The sequence below is a fragment of the Camelus bactrianus genome, chromosome 1 (assembly GCF_048773025.1).
Source record: "Camelus bactrianus isolate YW-2024 breed Bactrian camel chromosome 1, ASM4877302v1, whole genome shotgun sequence".
NCBI classification, from domain to species: domain Eukaryota; kingdom Metazoa; phylum Chordata; class Mammalia; order Artiodactyla; family Camelidae; genus Camelus; species Camelus bactrianus.
Window position 1 is genome coordinate 119,279,325 of NC_133539.1, and position 19,393 is coordinate 119,298,717.

The 19,393-nt window shown below is 47.5% G+C and overlaps 1 protein-coding gene across 4 annotated transcripts in view; it reads right to left on the bottom strand.

Moving 5' to 3' along the window:
* PLCL2 (phospholipase C like 2) overlaps positions 1-19,393 on the bottom strand; it is a 256,524-nt gene that overhangs the window by 169,967 nt on the left and 67,164 nt on the right. Inside the window, exons 1-2 of one of the 4 annotated variants that reach the window (XM_074371904.1) lie at positions 4,720-4,945; positions 3,905-4,445 (exon numbers count right to left, since the gene is read on the bottom strand). In XM_074371904.1, the coding sequence (XP_074228005.1) occupies positions 3,905-4,225 (321 nt within the window). In that variant the 5' untranslated portion in view covers positions 4,226-4,445; positions 4,720-4,945. Of the gene's footprint in view, positions 1-3,904; positions 4,946-19,393 lie in introns of those variants that run through there. The other 3 variants (XM_074371911.1, XM_074371915.1, XM_010966026.3) reach the window with 3 other exon arrangements.

Sequence of the window (19,393 nt, forward strand, 5' to 3'; positions counted from 1 at the left end):
GTGTTTCCAGACCATGGATGCTACCTCAACTATACAAAAAAGTTACTAACACCACCAGTGTAACTCAAGGGGCCAGCGGAGTGCAGCCGCACCCCAGTGGGGTACCACAGCCCGCTCTGGCACCCAGGCCAGCGGTTAACCTCTCTGACCTCTGGTTTCCTTCAGCCTCCGTGGCTGGTGCAGGATCGAGTCACAGAATCATGTCAAACACTTTTTGTGTGTTTTACATAAGAAGTGTTTAATTAACAGTGGCCGTTGTTACTACATTTAACACCAAAATAATACAATGGCTGTATTTCTTATTTATGAAAAAAGTACTCCAGATCAATGGTCTGGGGGTGGGGGACAGAGCGGAGGCTACAAACGGCCTCGGGGAATTTTCTGAGGCAACAGAGCTGCTCTGCATCTTGATTGTGGTGGTGATTACGTGACTGTGTGCATTCGTCATATTTCATAGAACCAGGCACCAACAAGAGTGATTTTTACTTTATACAAATTACACCACATCTTTTAAAGTACCAACCAACACATTTAATTAGTTTTGATTAAAATAAACCATCCAAACTGATAGACCTTAAATTTTTTACTGATTTCAAAAATTAAAAAGGAATCCAAGGCCTAAAATATTACTTCCTATATTTAGATCAAGCTCTTGAATTAAAGGATTGAGCTATTTGTAAAAGATGAAGGCCATCTGAACAATTAACCAAATTAATTGCTTCAAAATAAAGTGTGGATTATATTACATGATGTGATGAAATGGAATATGGAAAGAGAAAATGAAAGTGAGGTTTTCGTTTACTAGATTACTTAAGATGACAAACATAATGGCTCCTTCCCTAAAAATCTAGTAATGGGCCTTTGCAAATAATCTAGAAAGTGTCACATTAGTTCCCATAAGCTAAGGAAAAGCAGAAAAGTCCGGCGATCAGTTCTGTGATGTATTTACCTTCACCGGGTACTTATACAAGGTCCCACAAGGCTGCTCACCCCGCATTTCCATCAACACTGTTACCAGAACCGACAAGCTCGTTCAGTATAGATGTGTGCATCTATTTTGGCAGAAAATGTAGTTTTACAACAACTTCTCACTCAACACCATATTTACAAACAGATGGAGTTCCAAAGAAATAACTTTAAATAAGGAATATAATTCTGGTCAGCCTACAGTGGATTTCTGCTTCTGCCCTGCATCTCAGCAACAGTCCCCCTTCCCTGCCCAATGTTGATCCCAATTCGGCTGTTATTTCTCCCTCTGATTCAGAGATCTCCACCTAAGAGGGAGGTCAGGCCTGCAATGAAGATGGAAGCTAGCAAACAGGCAGAGCCCACACTTCAACAAATGCCCCCCCACAAAACACTGGCCTCTGCCCCCAGCTCTCACTTCGCTTACTAACCTTCCCCCGCCTCTCCCCTCCCACCCTCTGACTGCATTCATCCCTTTATTCAAAAACCAAGGAAACCAAGGAAAGAGGTCACCAGTGCTTTTTCACGTGGGCTTCTGCTCAGCTGTTGATTATTTTTTTTTCAACAAAAGTGAAATGTAGCTCTGCCATTCATGCGACAAAAATGCCTGTGCACTATTCGTTGCTGTATGAAATTTGATATCAAAGTAAAAGAGCTCTTCATTCTATTAGGCTATTAGCTCGAGGCTGTCATGTCTTTAGAAAATGCCACACTACATTTCTAAAATCTTGATCCTTCAAGGTGCCAACTGAAGAGAAGTACCGAGTAATTACCTGTTTAAATATAGCATACTCCTTTTCTATAACCAAGGCTTAAACAACTTGCAACACTATTTCCATAGGTTTTAAAGGGTGTTTAAGAAAATGCAAACCGATCACAGAGTCAGGAAAAAGGACTCAAGTCATCTCAGGAGGTACAAGGCAACAGACAAGATATGAGACTGGTAAATCCAAAACCAGCCATTTTATAAATTCAGAATATAGAGAAAATATGTCCTTCGCTACCGTTTCTTCATTAATTCAAGAAGCAGTCCGCTGACCCCCTCCTATGTCCCAGTAATGGGCTACAGCTGCAAACAGGGAACCACCTGCCTTCATTAGAAAGAAGAAAAATGACCAAGGTACCTGGGAAAGTTTCAAAATTCCAATGATTTCTGAATAATTCATCCTTTCCCCAAGTGTTTCTAGAATATTCAGTGAAGAAATGATATCTACCAACAAGTTCTCAATCCCACAGATCAGAAATGTTGGCGAACCACTCTTCTTCCTAATCTCCCATGAATTAAAATTAAAACAGATGCTATTGTAAATAAATAAGTTACACTGTGAATCCCGTTACAGACACTAATTTGAATTTTTTTTTTTGAAAAAGTACAAAAACAGGCCCTCCAAAAAATTGAGGGAGAGGAGCTCAAATGTGGTACGCTTGTATCTTTGGAATTTTCACCTCAAGTTCCATGAACACCACAATGCAAAACCACCCCCAATACCTGGCAACCAATAAAAACAGATGTGACAGGTAACTCTGTTAATGGCACTGATTACATCATCCACAGCTGAAAGCAACTTCCATAATAACATAAGCTACAGAGTAACAGAAAACAGAAGTCACTAAAAGCTGGGCAGGCAGCAAAAAATATACTTGGCTTCCCTTCATTCAACTCTGAACTCCTGCAGCAGACAGTTAATACATTTGATCTTTAAGCCCTTCACTTGTACCCTTGCCCAGACATAAACTGGGCAAACCGATGACAAAGCGGAAAGCAGTTTCACAACTGCCTGTTACATAGAGTAGCAAGGTGGTATGTTTCACGAGATAACTGCAGAAGCTCATTGCACCCTCAGACACCTACACGGTACTCAGAAGATTTCTGGAGGTCCAATTACATTTCAAATACCACTAGCACCAAATCTCTTCACTGTGGCTGGTCCTGCCCTCTCTCCCACCCATAACCCACCACAGGAAGGGTGGGTGCAGCCCAGTCAAGGTGCTTTGCGGCTCACTGTCCTGGTAACCTCTCGATTTTCAGAGAGCAACGTTTTCATATTTGCTCCAAACTTGAGCCCAAAGAGCCCTGTCCTGCCTAGGTCTCCACTCTGAGCTCATCAACTATTTTTTCACTTCATGTCACGAGAAATATCTTTACACTGTAGACCAAAATGCAATATTAGAATGAAACCACCACCAACCCAGGAGTTCCTAATATTACTTCTTGAGTTTAAGATGCACAAAACAACTGCAACTTCCTTCTCCTAAATACCACCAGGCAGAAGATATCCTCATCAAGCAAACTGCCCGAAACAGAACTCCACAGAACTGGAGGCCTGCCTACTGCAGCAAGGAAAAGATAAAACTGCACAGCTGTAATTTCCTAGCGCTTTTGACCCTAAGAAAGCCGAAATCTGCATTTCTGTTCAGAAACCTGCATCATTTCTCAGATTTTTGCACCCTTGGAGTCTAACCGTTTGCAAGAGGCAACGGCAGACAGATCAGAAGGAATCTATTAAATAATCTCTGTTCACTGCCTGAGATTTTAAAGAAAATGTTTTCACATGATCACTAACTGTTTTTAACACACAATAGGAAGCTTACAGGGAGTCTGTAACCAGCCTAGCCAACCACAGGAGGAAGGGTGCCCTGCCCAAGCAAATACAGGCCATCATTTCAGGCCAGTCCAGGGCGAGGTGACAGCCCCAAGTTCCACCGGGGATGTCAACACTGCTCCCGGCACTCCGGGGACCACCTCTCCATTCTCCAAATGCCATTTGCACCCAATCCCCGCTCAACCACCCCAAGCACCGGTGCACCCATGGTGCCCCTTGGCACGGGGCTCCTCGCACGACCTCCTCCGGCCACCACCACACCTTTCGCGGGGAAAGACCCCCACCCCCACCCCCGGACGGCTGGGGTGGGCGACGAGCGCCCTTCTCCCACCTACCTTGATGATGCTGCTCCGGCGAGGCAGGCCGCCCGGCTTGCTCTCCCGGGGAAGGGGGCAGGCGGCCGGGCCGGTGGTCGGGGCGAGCGCGGCGCCGCGGGGACCCCTGGCGGGGCTGGCCCGGGCATCGTCCCCGGACACGCCGAGGCTGCAGTCTCCGTTGGAAACCCCGCCGCTGTCATAGCGCGCCCGCCCGTGGCCGAGGCGCCCGCCGCCGCCCTCCCCGGCTCCGGCTCTCAGGGCGCCCTTGGCCACGAGGGCCGGGCCCGGGGAGGTGGGCAGGGCCCCGCCGGCGGCGCCCCCCCGGCCGCACTCCGCCATGGGCGCCCCGCGACCCGCCAGCACAAAGCCGCGTCCCCGCGTCCCCGCGTCCCCGCCGCCTCGGGCCGCGCGGCCCCTCCTCCTCTCCTCCTCCCGCCGCCGCCGCCTCGGCCGCTTCTTCCGCTTTTTTTTTTTTTTTTTTCTAATTTAGATGTGCTGTTTGTTCCGAGCTCGCCTCGCGCACGGTGAGAGTCGCGGCGGCGGGATTAACGGAAGATTCCTGCAGGGGGAGAAGAGAGACACAGTCAGCGCTCCGGCGGCCCCGGGCCCGGCACCTGGGGAGGGAGACACTCTGGACACGCGCGCCACGGGCGCCAAAGACACCCGCGCCGACGGGACTGGGGCACCACCCCGGGGGACCGGGGACCCCACCCCGAGGGAACGGGGACTCCACCCGGGGGAACGGGACCGCACCCGGGGAAAAGGGGCCACCCCAGAGAACGGGACCCCCACCCTGGGGTATGGGGCACCCACCCTAGGGTCAGAGCACCCACCGCGGGGACCCCGGCGCCCACCCCAGGCTCGGGACGCCGGGAAGCGGCAGGCGCCCCCCGAGGGTCCCGCGGCCCCAATTGGGCGGAAGGCGACACGGGAGTCTCCGCGGGCCCCAACTACCCCCCAGAGGCCGTCGCGCGCCCGGCCCCGCCACGTCCCCCCGGGTCCTCGCCGAGGCCGGCGGCGCCGGGGGGCGGGCAGGCGGGCCGGGGCTGCTCCTGAAGGGGGAGCCTGGACGCGCCCACCCCGCCCTCCGCCTCCTCCCGGGCTCGGCGCTGCCCCCTACAGGCCGCAGGGCCCTCCCCGGCGCCCCCAACCCACCGCGAGCCGCTCGGCTCCCGCTCGAGGTCGCCGCCGTCGCGGCTGCTCTCTCCCGGCCGGCTCATCCGGCCGCGGGAACCTCGCCGCCGAGCGGACGGCGACTGGCGGCGGCCGCGGGCCCTGGAGACTCCGGGGCCCCCAGAGCTGCGGCAACTGCCAATTACCCTCCCCGCGCCCCGAGGGGCAACGACCGCGCAGGCCGCGGGGCCGCACGGAGGTCCGGGGCTCTGGGCTCCGCCGCTGCGCCCCCTCCAACCCCCGCCCGGCGCGGGACTGGTTCCCCTCCCGCCAGCTCGGGGAGAGGCCCTCCGGACGTTCCCCTCTGGGCTTCCCCAGTGGGTCAGACCCACTTCTCATACAGAAACCAATTCCGCACCTTTGGGCTCCCGAACTGTGAATCTGTGAATTGATTCAGCTGGTTGCAAGGATGCTGGGGAGGGGGGAGGTGGGGAGAGGAGAGAAGCAGAGGACCTGGGCAGAGCCTGTTCTGTGACCTTTGAGTCGTCCTCCAGGGATTTATCTTCACCATCGTCGTCCCTCCCTCCCAGTGTCCTTCCTGATCCCGCCGCCAGAAATGCCAGCTGGTCCAACCCTCTGCGGACCCAGCCCTGGGTCAGGCTCATCTTGGGGAAAGGATCCACCTTGGGTCACAACAGCCGGTGCCTCCTCTGTCTGGTCCTCCCTCCTTCCCCTCCCCCAGTGCTTCAGGTAGAGTGACCAGCCTAAAAATCAACCCTGCGCTCATTGCTTCCCGCGCGAACACCTCCCTTGAATCTCCATCCTTGGAGCCATACAGGGCCCAAACTCCGCAGCGTGGTACCCACGGCCGCACCCAGCCTGGCCCCACCCACCTCTCCATCCCAGGCTGCCCGGCTCCAGCCTCCGGCCCTTCTCCAGCTAGTGTATTTCCTTTTCCGGGAATGCGCTTCCCGCAGGGGCGCGAAACTGATAGTCCGCTGGGGGTGAACTTAAAGACATTGTTTTCATTAGCATGATGTCGTCGCAAACTGCCAAGTAGCCTATGAGGAAACGAGCTTTACATACATATACATATCCGCCCTGGCCTCTGAGGCAACTTCAGATACCTTCATGTTATTCTTGGGGGCGTTTTAATTCTTCTGATCTTCTGGATTCCTGTTTTTGTAACCCATCAGACAAGCTTTAATCCAGCTCTTGCCAACCTGGGCCTTCAGGCTAACAAATTTTCACATCGATGGACAACAATGTTTTAATATTTTATTCAGTTCCATCCTTTTTCTTTTATTTTCCCCCTCTAGTTTGGTTCAACTTTTTTCTCTCTTGAGATAGTTTTGCAGGAAAATATATTCATATAATTCAAATCAGGTTCTTAACCTGCCTTACCGAATTTACAGTCATAGTAGCCGGTGAGTACACTGTGGTGAGGAAAGGGAGAACGCTGGGCCTTTATTCTTAAAGTCCTCTAATTCTGATATTTTGAATAAATGCCTGGAGATATTTCTGCCTTTTCCTGCATTTACCATCACTAGTAAAATGCTATGAGAGTCATATACCCTTGTAGCCTGAGTTTCCTAGGGTGAGTGGGGACACACAGATTTAAACCTCCAGGATGCTTCTTATAAAACCACCATCTAATTTGCCTAATGCTCTCCAAAATGAGCAACTATCCATCTCACTCTGGCCTCCCAATGGGTCAAACCGGGGAGACTTCATTGAAATAGACTTGGCATTTAAATTAAAATGTTTCCCAAAGCATCTTGGCAGACCGGTAGCTAATGATGCCAGAAGCCCAAGGCCTGTGCCAGGTTCCTTTCTATCCCCCTAAGTGCTCGTCTCCCACAAGCCGCTGGTCACATGCCTGCAGATGTTACATCTGTACTTCTTCATCTCACAGCCAGGTTGTGGGTACCATTCCTCCTCCATCGTGACGGGATGTTGCTCTGACAGGTGCGTTGCTCAGCCCCCAGCGGGCTTTTTTGTAGCTCAACTCGGACTTTTTTCATCACAAACAGCAGAGTAAGCAACTGTTTCTCCTCCTTCCTGCCGGTTTTCCTGCGGTTACTAAGAGACTGCTTTCCATTTCTCCTATTCCACGAGCAATGTTATTGAAGAAATTGTAAATATTTTGCCAGGATTCTTGCTGAAGTGTTTTCGTGGCATCATAAAATTCATAGAAGTTAGAGTTAGAAAAAAAGCCAAAATATCATAGGCGTTCCTCAGCAAATACTGTCTAATGGTTCCTTCAGAGGAATTTTCAGAGCAGGATAATAAGAGATAGGCAAGATGTTAATAAAATGCTCTTTCTGGAAGACTCCATGGTGCTTATGCCAATTTATTATATCTATATACCAATGGTAAGGTGCTGATAAATCACTTGTTCATAATGTTTAAAGTAAATAAATGCCTTTAAAATCTCATTATTTTTGTCATGCCATCAACTGCAGAGCTTTCTCTCTTTTAAGTTTTCTTCTTATTGCAATCTGCCTCAGCTTTTAATCATTGTTGTCACCCTTGACCACACTATCTGCTGTTTGTTTGTATCTTAAATCTGTTGCCTAGAACATGAGATGTTCAGGCTCCCTGGTCCATGATAGCCTCCCTTCAGCCTCCCAAAGTAACACTGACACTGTTGACCGACCTCCCTCCCTGACTGATAGCCTCGCAGATTGTGAACTCATATCTGGTTTCCAGTTCACAGCCTCTAACATTACGACTCCCGAAATGGTTCTGACTCACTGAGCACTCGGCCTTCAGATTATTTTTACCCTCAATGTGTGATGACAATTTTCATTTCCCAAACCTCACTCTCATTTTATTTCGGGATTTCTCTCAAGATACAGTTCAAGACCCTGAGGCTTCATATTCGACAGCTCTCCCTCCCCTGCCATCTCTGCTTAATGCGATCGCTAACTCGAACCGGAGGTAGAAGACCAAAACGCTATAAGAAAATACCAGATTGTATCAATGTACTGGTCCACACGGGCCACCCATTTGCTTCCTGAGTTCCTCCAAGATGTTGATTTCAACCTATCACACTCCTAAGGGCTGGATTATGTGTATTTTATCATGATCTTCTACAAGAAATAGCCATTCCATTTCTTTCTGGGTAACAGTGAGGCAAGTTAGACCTGCCAAGAGCTTTCATTTTCTTTCTTTTTTTTTTTTCTTTTGTTTTGTTTTGTTTTGTTTTAAATTGAAGTATAATGTGTGAATTTCTGGTGTGCAGCATAATGTTTCAGTTATACATATACATACGTATATTCCTTTTCATATTCTTTTTCATTATAGGTTACTACAAGATGTTGAATATAGTTCCCTGTGCTATCATTTTCTTATTCTTCCTCTCCTCGGACACTAAAGATTCTTCACCCATTTTCCTTGGACCCATCTTACACATGTATATAGCTGCAAAGGAGTTAGGCACTCAAGTAATTAAACTGACAATTTCCAGCCGCTGAGGAACTGCTGTGTGCATTCATTAGATTGTTCTCAGTGGCTATTGAGTTAGGTGGCACTTTGAGGGCATCTACTAATTACTGGAGATTCGATAAGATTATTCTGTTAGCAAAAGTAACACTACGATTTGGTCTAAAAATTACTGTTGCTTATCACACTACTTTTGTCAGCTCTCCTGTATTTGATTGTATTCCCGCTGTGACTTTATTTACAGGAGTCACTGCAGACTCAAATGCCTACAGGAACCAGGTAGATACCATCATGAGTGAAGCTGGAACAGCATCATAATTTCTAGTTTGCAACAGTGGCGTATTTGCATATCAAATACAGAGGAATGCTCTTCCTGATTCATCTTTGGTTTCCCAATTTTGAAAGAGCCTTGGTTAGAAGAAATATTTCACTCTTCTCTTAACTCTCAGAAAGACAGTGTAAACAGCCAGGTATGGGATAGCAACATGGAGTAATGGGAACTCAGAGAACCTGGTGAAGAATCTTTTTGCTGCCAAGAAGGAATCCTCGGCCCAGTGCTGCCAGGATCATCTTATTTTTCCAGAGAAGCCAAAAATCTGCAGTATTTAACTTGATATTATGTTAGTTTGTTCTCTTAAGAGAAGAACATCGCAAAGTGGAATTCCCACGTATTGTTTCTTTTTCTTTTTTCTTTTTAGCTTTTATCCTTTTAAACAATTGATGTCTAGCTGATGTACAAATTTATGTAAATTTCAGGTGGACAGCAGAGTGATTCACAATTTTAAATATTATACTCCATTTGTGGTTATTATAAAATATTGGCTATATTCCCTGTGCTATACAATATATCATTGTAGTTTATTTTATATGTAGTGGTTTTTTAAGTTAATTTATTTTTTATTGAAGTATAGTCAGTTTATGCTATTGTGTCAGTGTTTCCTGAGAAGGTCTACAGAGAGCCCTGTTTTATCGCATCCTACTTTCCTAACTGCATGAGAAGCTAAGCATAGTAAACGCCTCCCAAATTTGGCATTTATTTCGGTTTCATCGATCTGAGTTTCAAGAACAGATTTTTAAAAATATTTTTTGGAGGGGAAGTAATTAGGCTTATTTATTTTATTTATTTTTAATGGAGGCACTGGGGATTGAACCCAGGACCTCATGCATGTTAACCACGCGTTCTACCCCTGAGCTAAACCCTCCCTCCAAGAACAGATTTACGTTCATGAGTGGGGAAGTCTGATGACCGTATCACTATAGGTGACGGACGGCTCCCAATCCACTTCCCTTCATCCACCCATTCCCACATCCCAATCCCAGCAGTATTTCATCTCTGAAATCTGACACTCAGAAACCCAGTGTCCAGCCAAAACCTCTGCCCTTTCATCAGTCCCATTCCTTTACTTCCCCGAGACCCACCTGCCAGCCTCAGCAAAACCTGCACCTCCCCCACTCCATCCCCCATCTTCAGCCCATCAGGGCTCTCGTCTGTACTCATTTCCTTCCCAGCCCAGGTTCATGAACAAGACTTTCAACCACATGCTCACCAGCAGCCCAGGCCCTTCATATCACTGTCCTTCGGTTTTGTCCGCCTTACCCATCTATAGCTTTGCATAAATCCAACCATGACCTTCTCCGTTCACACCCCAGGCTGCCACTCTGTGGGAGAGGAAAAAAAAACATAGCTGACAGGTGTATGATTTCTATGTTCAGTGGGGCCTTTGGTGCTAGTAAGGCAATCTATTACCTTTGCTAATTGGCTTCAATTTCCATGCTCCAGACTCTTCCTCTGTAAATCACAATTAGCCCACTGCCTCTTCATCTCAGCATAGCCCTAGGTATGCCATAGACAATAAAATACATCAAGAAATAAACTGCTTTAACCTTTCCTCCATCCCATTTATCCTTACCTAACCCCTCCACCCTGTGTATTAGGCTAACCCCACATCAGAAACCATCTAGGAATGTCTTGTATGATTATTGGACTCCTCTGTTCTGACGTGAATGTTTTTTCCTTTGGGGACCAAAGGGTTGTGTAATCCTCCTTTGGGTAGAAGGTGGAGTGAGGTCGCTTCCCTGAAGGCCAGTCTCAGTGCCAATCAAATAAGGACAAGAATCAAGGGTCTGGAAAGGCAGCCTCAGACCAAAGAAAGAGGAAAGGCTCCCCTCCTTCTGCGCCACATCCCCTTGGGCCTGGCGACCCGGTCTTTATGCAGGGCATCCAGGAGGAGAGTGGGATGCCAGGAGCCGGGAGGGAAAAGAGCTCCAGGCATCAATCAGAAACCCCCGAAGGTTGAGCCTGCAGCTCTGCAGATAAGGACCTCGGGTGGCTCTTAGTGTGTGAATTTCCCCACGCTGGCAGTGAAGAGAGGTTGCGTATCAGAGCTCCTGCCAGCTTTCCCATCATGGATTCTGGGACGGATGGCCTGGGAAGGAAAGAGGAATGCCTCCCCTTCCCCCATAGCCTGTAGGAAGGCAGCATCCGCATTAGTGAGATTCTGGGAGGAAAGGTAAATCCCTGCGGCAAAGAGGCTCGTGGTACCGCAGGGGCTCCTCTCTCTTTCGAAAACAGGACAGGACTGGGGTTGTTCCCCGCCTCTCCCACCTTGTTCAGTCACATCTTTCATCCTTTTCTCTCTCCACTAGGCTTTCCTTCTCTGTATAAATAGAAATGAATTCCTAAAAATGTTCAGTTACCAGCCTGTGTAACTACTGGCTTCCTTCCTCTTCTACTGAAACTGCCCTCCCTGAGGTCATGGTTGACATCTAATTAACAAACCCAGTGGCTAATTTTTCATCTTCACTCTTCTTCACCTTTGTGAAGCAGTTGCGATCGCTAACTCTCCTTCTATCATTGAAACTCTCTTTCCCTGCTGAGATTCTTGGCCTGATGGGGCCAAGTCAACACGCCTTAGGCGGGCATCTCCAAGTCAACATGCCTTAGGTTTGATTCACTGAATCTGTTCTCCAGACATCTGTTCTCCTGCACCCCGTATTTCTTCCCATGGTGTTCTGCCTACATCACAGCCTTACAGAAGAACTCGGCATCAGCCTCGTCCACCCATCCCAGTTAACTATTAAAGAATAAACAGCAAAATCAACCTAGAAAGGTCTCTCAAGCCCATTTCCAGCAGCCTGGCCTGATTACAATCTCATCCCACTTGGCTTGGACCATTGCAGAAGCCCTAATACCCTGCCTGACTCTGGTGCCTCCCAGCTTCTCTCTGATTCTCAAAACACCATCAGAATTGTCCTGGGGGGATCACTTCTCAACCTAAATGTCACCAACAGTTGCCAGTTCAGGACAAATGTCATTCTCCTGGGCAGGCATCCATGGCCCGTCATAACTTGCCCCCTCCCCCACCATCTTCCCCGCTGGCACCTATAAGCTAGTCACCCTGACCTCTTCCCTGCAAAGGCTGTGCATCCTCGCCCTCTGTGTTTGCTAACGGTGTTTGCTACATTTAGAATTCTTGCTTCCCTCCCTTGGTTGGAAGAACTTAAAGGCATCCTTCAAGAAAGCGTGAATGTTTCCTCCTTTGCTAGGATGTTCCTGACTCCAGGAGACATAATGCATCGCTCCTCCAGGCTCTTAAAGCACTTGGTACACACCCTGGCGACAGCCCTCATCACACTGCCTTGTAATTATTTATGAGTCTTTCCCCCAGATGAGTTAGAGCGCAACGGAGTACAACTCCCAAGTCTTCTCTCCATACTCACTGAGCTCAGCAGAGTTTGACAGCAGACAGGATTCACCTTCAAACTCTCTGCACCAGCCCAGAACCCGAGATCCTCAAGAGAGACTCAGTAAGTGTGTTGATTTTAATACACCTTTTTGGAAGCTCCATCTTTTTCCCTCATAGGCTTATACCATTCTTTCTTATCTCACACGGCCTCTTTCTTTGGATATGCTGGGTATGGTTTATTCTATGCCTTCTGACGTTTCTTCCTGGTTTTCCTTATTATCTGTTGCAAATAAATGCATTCAGGAAGCTGGCATCTGGCAAGCACACATGTACTTTGTGGAAAGGACTGTATTGGGTGCTATCAGGGAAGGAGCTGAGAGTTTGGGGTTGGAGGGAGGTTTGCGTCCCATTGTGTGTGCAATACAGTTCCAATTTTGGAAGTCGTTCAAAAGAATAAAAGAGCAGTCCCAGCCCTGTCCACGGATCCATAGAAATTCTGACTTCACTCGGAGAGGGATGATGTAGCAAAACCTGATAAGACCAAAAACATCACCCCTCCAGCTTGGCGTGCTGCCCACCTCCTTTCTTAATTAGGAATTCCCACTGTTAGCAGTGCACCACACAAGAGAAGACGGCATCTCCAGAAGGCTGCTGTTAAGATGTACAAATTACCTGGCAAAAGGAAGCTTCCCTGGACAGCTCCCACTTACGCACATTAGCGAGAAAATTAGCCACATGTCATCTTGTCCTTTTCAGCACAGACATGCGGCAGCCACATGAGAGAGCAGACAGGTTAATCTTGTCACCCAGGAGGTGGAGGGCAAGGCTCAGGACCCTTGCCGACCCACTCCCAACACCACCAAAAGAACTCAAAGACCAGAGAGAGGATCTGGGGCAGGTGCAGAGAGACCGGGAGCCACATGTCACGGTTCTACGATCTGCTCAATGTGCCTGGGAGCAGAGTCACTCTTAGGAGGGGGCTTGGGACCTGAACAAGACTTGAGTGAACCCAGGCTCAAAGGAAGTGACAGGTTGGCTTGCGGAACAGGGGTCGGAAGGTCGCTCCAGGGAAGCCAGAAAGCAAAACCAAGACACATCCTCTCCCTGTCCCCAGTTCCTGTGCGAACACTTCTTGCGTGATTAAACCTTCATTCGGACATACTGCAGAGGGAACCTTCAGAGGTCTTTTCAGATCATGTGATTGTATCAGTAGAGGATCTTGAGCTCAACTGGGGCTAACAAGAGCAAGAGGAAGTGGATAAACGAGGGCCACGGGGATTTCAGGCTCCACAGAGAGGAAAACCTCATGCTGCCACCAGGCTCTGGGACGTGTTACCGAGAGGGCCTTGGAATTTCTTTGTCACAAGAACCTTAAGAATAGGGCAGGCAATTATCTACCAGGATGGTATGAGCCACTCTAGCCTGAAGGCAAAAGGTCCCCATGAATGACTCCTTTGACCTACTGATTCTGGGTGTTTAATCACAGATTTTTTTTTTGAACTTTTTTTAAAAGTCAAATTCAATGTTGGGGTTTTTTTTTGTTCATTTCTATGGATGGTTGCTTTGTTTTGTTTGTTCAGTTCTTGGTCATCTTCAATTTTAGTGAATTACTACTGTGTGTCATGTAATTTGTAACTGTTAAGGGCAATTCAAATGTCTGCTAGAGGACAATGGTATGCGGAGTAATCTGAAATCAACTTCAATCTCCAGTTCTGATCATGGGTTCCTGGGGTCTTTAACTTTGTGTTGTATCCATGTGGGGTTTTTTTGGTGGGAGAGGCGGTAATTAGGTTTACTTATTATTATTTTTTGTTTAATGGAGGTACTGGGGATGGAACCCAGGACCTTGTGCATGCTGGCCATGCCCTCTACCACTGAGCTGTACCCTCCCCCTCCTATGTTGTATCCAAAATAAGAAAGTTTATTACCATATTCTCCCGTGTCAAACTCAGGCTTGTTGCTCCATAAACACTTTGCACACTGAACTGTCTCTATGCTCTTTAGTTCATCTATGTCGCTACAAAGACTGTATGAGTCTACACTGATATTTCAGCCGTAAAAATGATCCTGGCCATCTCCGCTCTGCATCTCTTTTCCCTCTAAACACACAGCTTAAATCTTAAGTCTTTCATAAGCCCCTTTCTCTGCAGTGGTGTGTAAACACTTCATTCCAGGAGTCTACTGTTCTCACTCTTACTTGCGGGGAAATTCAAACCTTCCGTCTGACTTGGGATGCGAGGAAGCTGCCTGGCTGTGTGACTCAGCCCCCGGGCCCGACGTGCTTCAGCCGGGAGCTGGGATCAGAGCTGCCATTTGGTCACTGCTTGACGTAAGACAAATCCTTTAAACCTTGGGGATTTCATTTTCCTCTTTGGTCACACAGGGCGAAAAATGCTGACCTACCTCCCAACCAGCCTCCTGAGATGGACGCAGACCAACATTTGCAAGTGTGAAAGAAGGCTGTGAACGCACATTAAAAAGGTAGCGGTTTGAGCTCACGAGTAATTTCCCCCAAAGGTCAGTCAGACCCACAAGAGTTCTCTGTCGCACACAGGATGTCTCAGCCTCAGCTAGGTTTAACTTACTTCCCTTCTCATTGGTCCCCATAGAGGTGAGTTTGGGGTGCAATAAATAGTTCACAGTAAAAGTTTCCATGCCCCCAGATTCCAGAGCCCCAGTCAGGGGCCCCCTTCATTTCACTTTGAACATAATGAAGTGTCTGCTCCATCACAGAATAGTGGTATTTGTTGCAACACACACGACACCCCCTTAACAGTATTGTCGACCACGGTCTCCTGTACATGACATTGATTTGGGGATCGTTAAGACTGTCCTGTACCCCCTCCACCAGCGCACAGCATGTTATAAAAACTTCTTAGTGTCTCCAGTGCATTGCACAAGATAATAATTCTTAAGAGAAAGAAACACAAAACCATGAGAGGACAGAAATGGTGTCTTACATTGTGGTCCCATCACGAAGAAAGAGAGAGACCCGCCCAGCCACCAGAGACGGTAGCAGGGAAAAACCATTTCTCAATCCAGAAAGGAGGCTGAGTAACCAGGCTCGTGGGTTGGGAAGACGATTTTTCCTTTGTATCAAAATGAGAGAAAGCATTAGTGGAATTCGAGCGCTCCTTGTGCGGCTGGCTTGAGGACCCCATATCTGTCTCTGGGCTGGGAACCAGCTACTTATCTGTCAGTGTCCCTGGGCAAATTCACATCATTCCAGGCCTCGGGGTGGGGGGTGGGGGCCCACGCAGGCATCCTGGGATGAGCAGGACACCTGAGAAGTAGCCTCACCTCCCTGTCCAGGCCCAAACACAGGCCCTTCGAGGGCTGAGTAAACCGGGGTCCTGGGGTGGGCCCACTTTGAGAATCAAACTTTATGGATTTATCTCATCAAGGCTCTGTCTCCGGGGTGTGGAGGTAGGATTTCTGTGAGTGTAGTTATAGCCTGTGGTAGTAGCTACACTGAAGGAAAAAAAAAAAGGTGGTCAAATTGAGGAATGAGGAGAATGAGGCCAAGGGGATGGGGGCCTACGGGCGACACAGAGCCTGCTCTCTCCTGAGCCAACAGCCTCCCTCAGGGAGGGGAGGGGAGGAGGACTGGGGCTGAGGGCAGGGCGGGGCAGGGAGGGCGTGTGTGGTCTCACGCTGCAGACCAGCTGCAGACGCACAGGCACGGTTAGGTAACCGGCCCAGGGCCTGGTATGGCTCCATCAGCTTAGCCAGATGCAGTTCTGAGGGGCAAGAAAGCCAGGACGGCCTCCTGGGAAGTCCAGCCCTAGGACGGCGGGTAGCCACGGGGACACATTTATATCTCCGTACTATTTTCAGCAGATGGCGACCCAGTTCAGTCATCCTGGTGGGATGATGCCTTTGCCGGGGGCACGCAGGCCTGGAGAATTCCCCTACATCCCTTCCTGAGGTCACTGTTCAAAGAGACAAAGAGGCCCTCTGAGGCTCTGCTGGACCCACCTTGGCACCGGCTGGAGGGCCGGCAGAGGACACCACTTTGAGGGCCTCCCCGGCTTCCTCTTGCTGAGCCGTCAGAGGCACAAGGATAAATATATTACTGTCATTTCCTCCATTTTACAGACGTGAGGACTGAGATGGCTCAGAAAGGTGAAGTGACTTGCCTGAGCCTGAACCACAGGCAAGAGACAAGCCAATCTCAAGTTAAAATTTCAGGGATGCTCCAGGGGAGGCGTTAACCCCGTCCGGCCCTGGGACAGCTCTCACTTCCGAACTTGCATGGAAAGGCTGAGGCTGTCTCCTTCACTCCACCAGAGAAGGGCTATGTTGGATGGAAAGTCCACGTGGGACCCCCAGGATGATGGGAGCATACGGCGAAGGCAGAGAGAAGTAGGGCAGGAAAGGATCCTAGAACCAAAACCCCACGCACAGGGGAGCGAGACGTCCCTTTCGCGTTGGGAGGCTGGGGAAGGTGAGGCTCCCCGGGCTGTGTGGGCAGGAGAGACGGTGGGGGCAGAGCTTACTTTTGCTTTTGCTGCTGCTTCCAAGCAAAAGCCCTGGTGAGGCCTGAGCCGAGCGTCCTGTGTTGGACACCCGACCACAAGCCCCTCCAGCGCCTTTGGAAGTAATAAAAGAACACCTGACATTACGTGAAGGAGATGCCAGGAGACCACGCTTAGCAGCGATCTCACCGTGGAAGGAGGGGAAGAGCTAACGGGAGGGCCTTCCTGAAGTTGCCTGGCTGGAACGGGGTCTCGTTTAGATGATGGAATGGCTCATCTAGAAAATCCAACAAGTCATCTTCAAGGAGCGTGTGATAAAAATGAGTTCAGCAAAGTCGTAGAACATAAGGAACCGGCAGGGCCGGAGACCTCGTTTGCAGCAGCCGGTTGCAAAATAAAAAAGGCAGGGCCTTTTGTTCAGAAATTACTAAGAATTTCCAAACAGGAACAGCAAAGCCTTAAACCAAGTACAGGGCCCCTCTGAGAGCAGGGCTACTGCACAGGCTGAGATGACCTTGAAGCCAGTTCTTGATTAAGGCAGAGCTAGGAGAAGCTGGCCGTCGACAAGGGAAAACTCGTAGAAATATAGTTGTAGATCTCAGGACTGAAAGGACCTGGCAGAATCTGTGCACAAATGGAAGAGAAACCATACAGCTGAAGAAGATAAGGAATAAAGTAGAGCTACCAGAAAGTTTGGCAAAGGATTACAAGGATTCTTTCCAGTTACACAAATGAACCCTGCACTGGGACAGAGAAATGAACTTACTTAATGCAGAAAGCAATAGCATGAAATCGATGAAGACTGTATTCTGACACCACAACATAACAATACCATTATAATTAAATAGGAAAAATAAAATTCTATGGAAACAAATCACATGGAAATTAAAATTTTAAATACCACATTAAATTACATCGAGGAAAGTGATAGTAACAAAAACATTTCTTTTAAAATAGCAAAGCACAGAAGGACGGCAAATCACCATTAATGAGATGCTGGCAGAAATGTGCTAAGAAAATGTCTTTCTCTGAATATATATTAACAATAAAAGGAGGATAGAAACATCATGAATTAATTCTGTGCCTAAAGAACTTTAAAACGGAAAAATGTAGTGCACCAAAACAAAGTAGTAAAATAAAAATACAACAGAAATTTTTTAAATAAAAGAGGAATAGAAATAAATCAACAGAACAGAGCTTGCATTTTGACAAAATGGATAGAATTGAAAAGCCATTGGCCCAATGAAAAGGAGAAATTACAGATTAGTGTAATCAGGGAAAAAACAATTAAAGTAGCATAAATTTTGTTAAAAAGCACTCAGGGTATCATAGGACACGTGTCCCCCTTATTCAGATGACGGATGTGGTAGAGAAACGGGGAGAGTAGAAGGGGAAGGTGGAATATTCAGTTTGTAAATAAATCATCTCGGGCCCTAAATTCAAGGCAATTTAGATGATCTGCAGCAGGGGAATGACTGAGGTACCTCCCTGTCCCATGTTTCTGTGGTTTGGACTAAGCAGAGAGATCTACCATCCTAAGAGTTTTTTTGTTTTTGTTTTTGTTTTTGTTTTTGTTTTTAATTAATCATTACCATTTTCTTTTTTTTTCTTTTATTTATTTATTTGGGGGGTAATTAGGTTTATTTATTTATTTTTTAATTTTTTAGTGGAGGTACTAGGAATTGAACCCACAACCTCGTGCATGCTAAACACATGCTCTTTTTGATCAGACTGATGGATGCAGAGATTGGCAGGCTTATTTTCTGAGGCCACGGGTCATTCATTTATTTAATGTCGGTTCACCTTCAGGTGACAGGTCAAAAGAGAGTGGGAAGGAGTGTAATGAATTTGTCCCATAATCTTATTAGGTGGTTGACTACTTATTAGGTAGACTAAGCCACTGTGAGGGCGAGGTGAGTGTATGGGACTGTCTTTCAGTTTTGCCTTCGTTCATGCCACGAGCTTCACTTTGTTTATGCTGGTCATGGCTTTGGAATCAGACATGGTCGGGGGTTTGCACCCCAGCTTCATTTTGACTAACTGGGTGACCTCAGACAAATGACGTCATCTCTCAGCACCTCAACCTGCCCATCTGTGAAGTGGGCTTTAACATAGCACCTACTTCCTGGGGGTTCTGTGAGGGTGGAAAGGAGGTGCTGAAGCTGCTGCATTTCTGGGGGGGGGAGCAAATGCCCACTTACTATCAACTGTCATTCTTTGTTAATATTAGCTGTCATTCTTTGCTACCATTGCATAACTTTGTGTAATAAGCAAATAAGTAAGAAGTGTCACTAAGTCTTTAAAAAAAAAGGTTAAAGAACATCGTTCTTTGTTGTAACTGTATGGCTAATTGGGTAAAGAATCATGTGTATATGATTTCTCACAAACATGTAATAAAAATGTACACAGCAAGAAATGGAACACATTATTAATTCATGATATATGAATAGGGAAAGTGAGGTATTATGACCCTGATGCCTTAACTGGAGAATTTTCCAAGCTTTTAAAGAATAAATCACCCTTTATACTACTTAAATTGCTCCCAAAATACGTATTTTTAAGTATGATGTGTTTCCTTAGAGAACAATAATTCCTAAGTAAATTTGGTGGGCCTTGGCAGGGTGAGGAAATCTCATTAATGAAACAAAGATGCAAAAACCTTAAGCAAAACCTTAGCAAACAAAATGTAATAGGTTTAAAAAAATTGTCTAATATGGAAAAAGCAGGATGTACTCCAAGAATGTGCAACTGGTATATTATAGCAAAATATTTAATAAAATTAA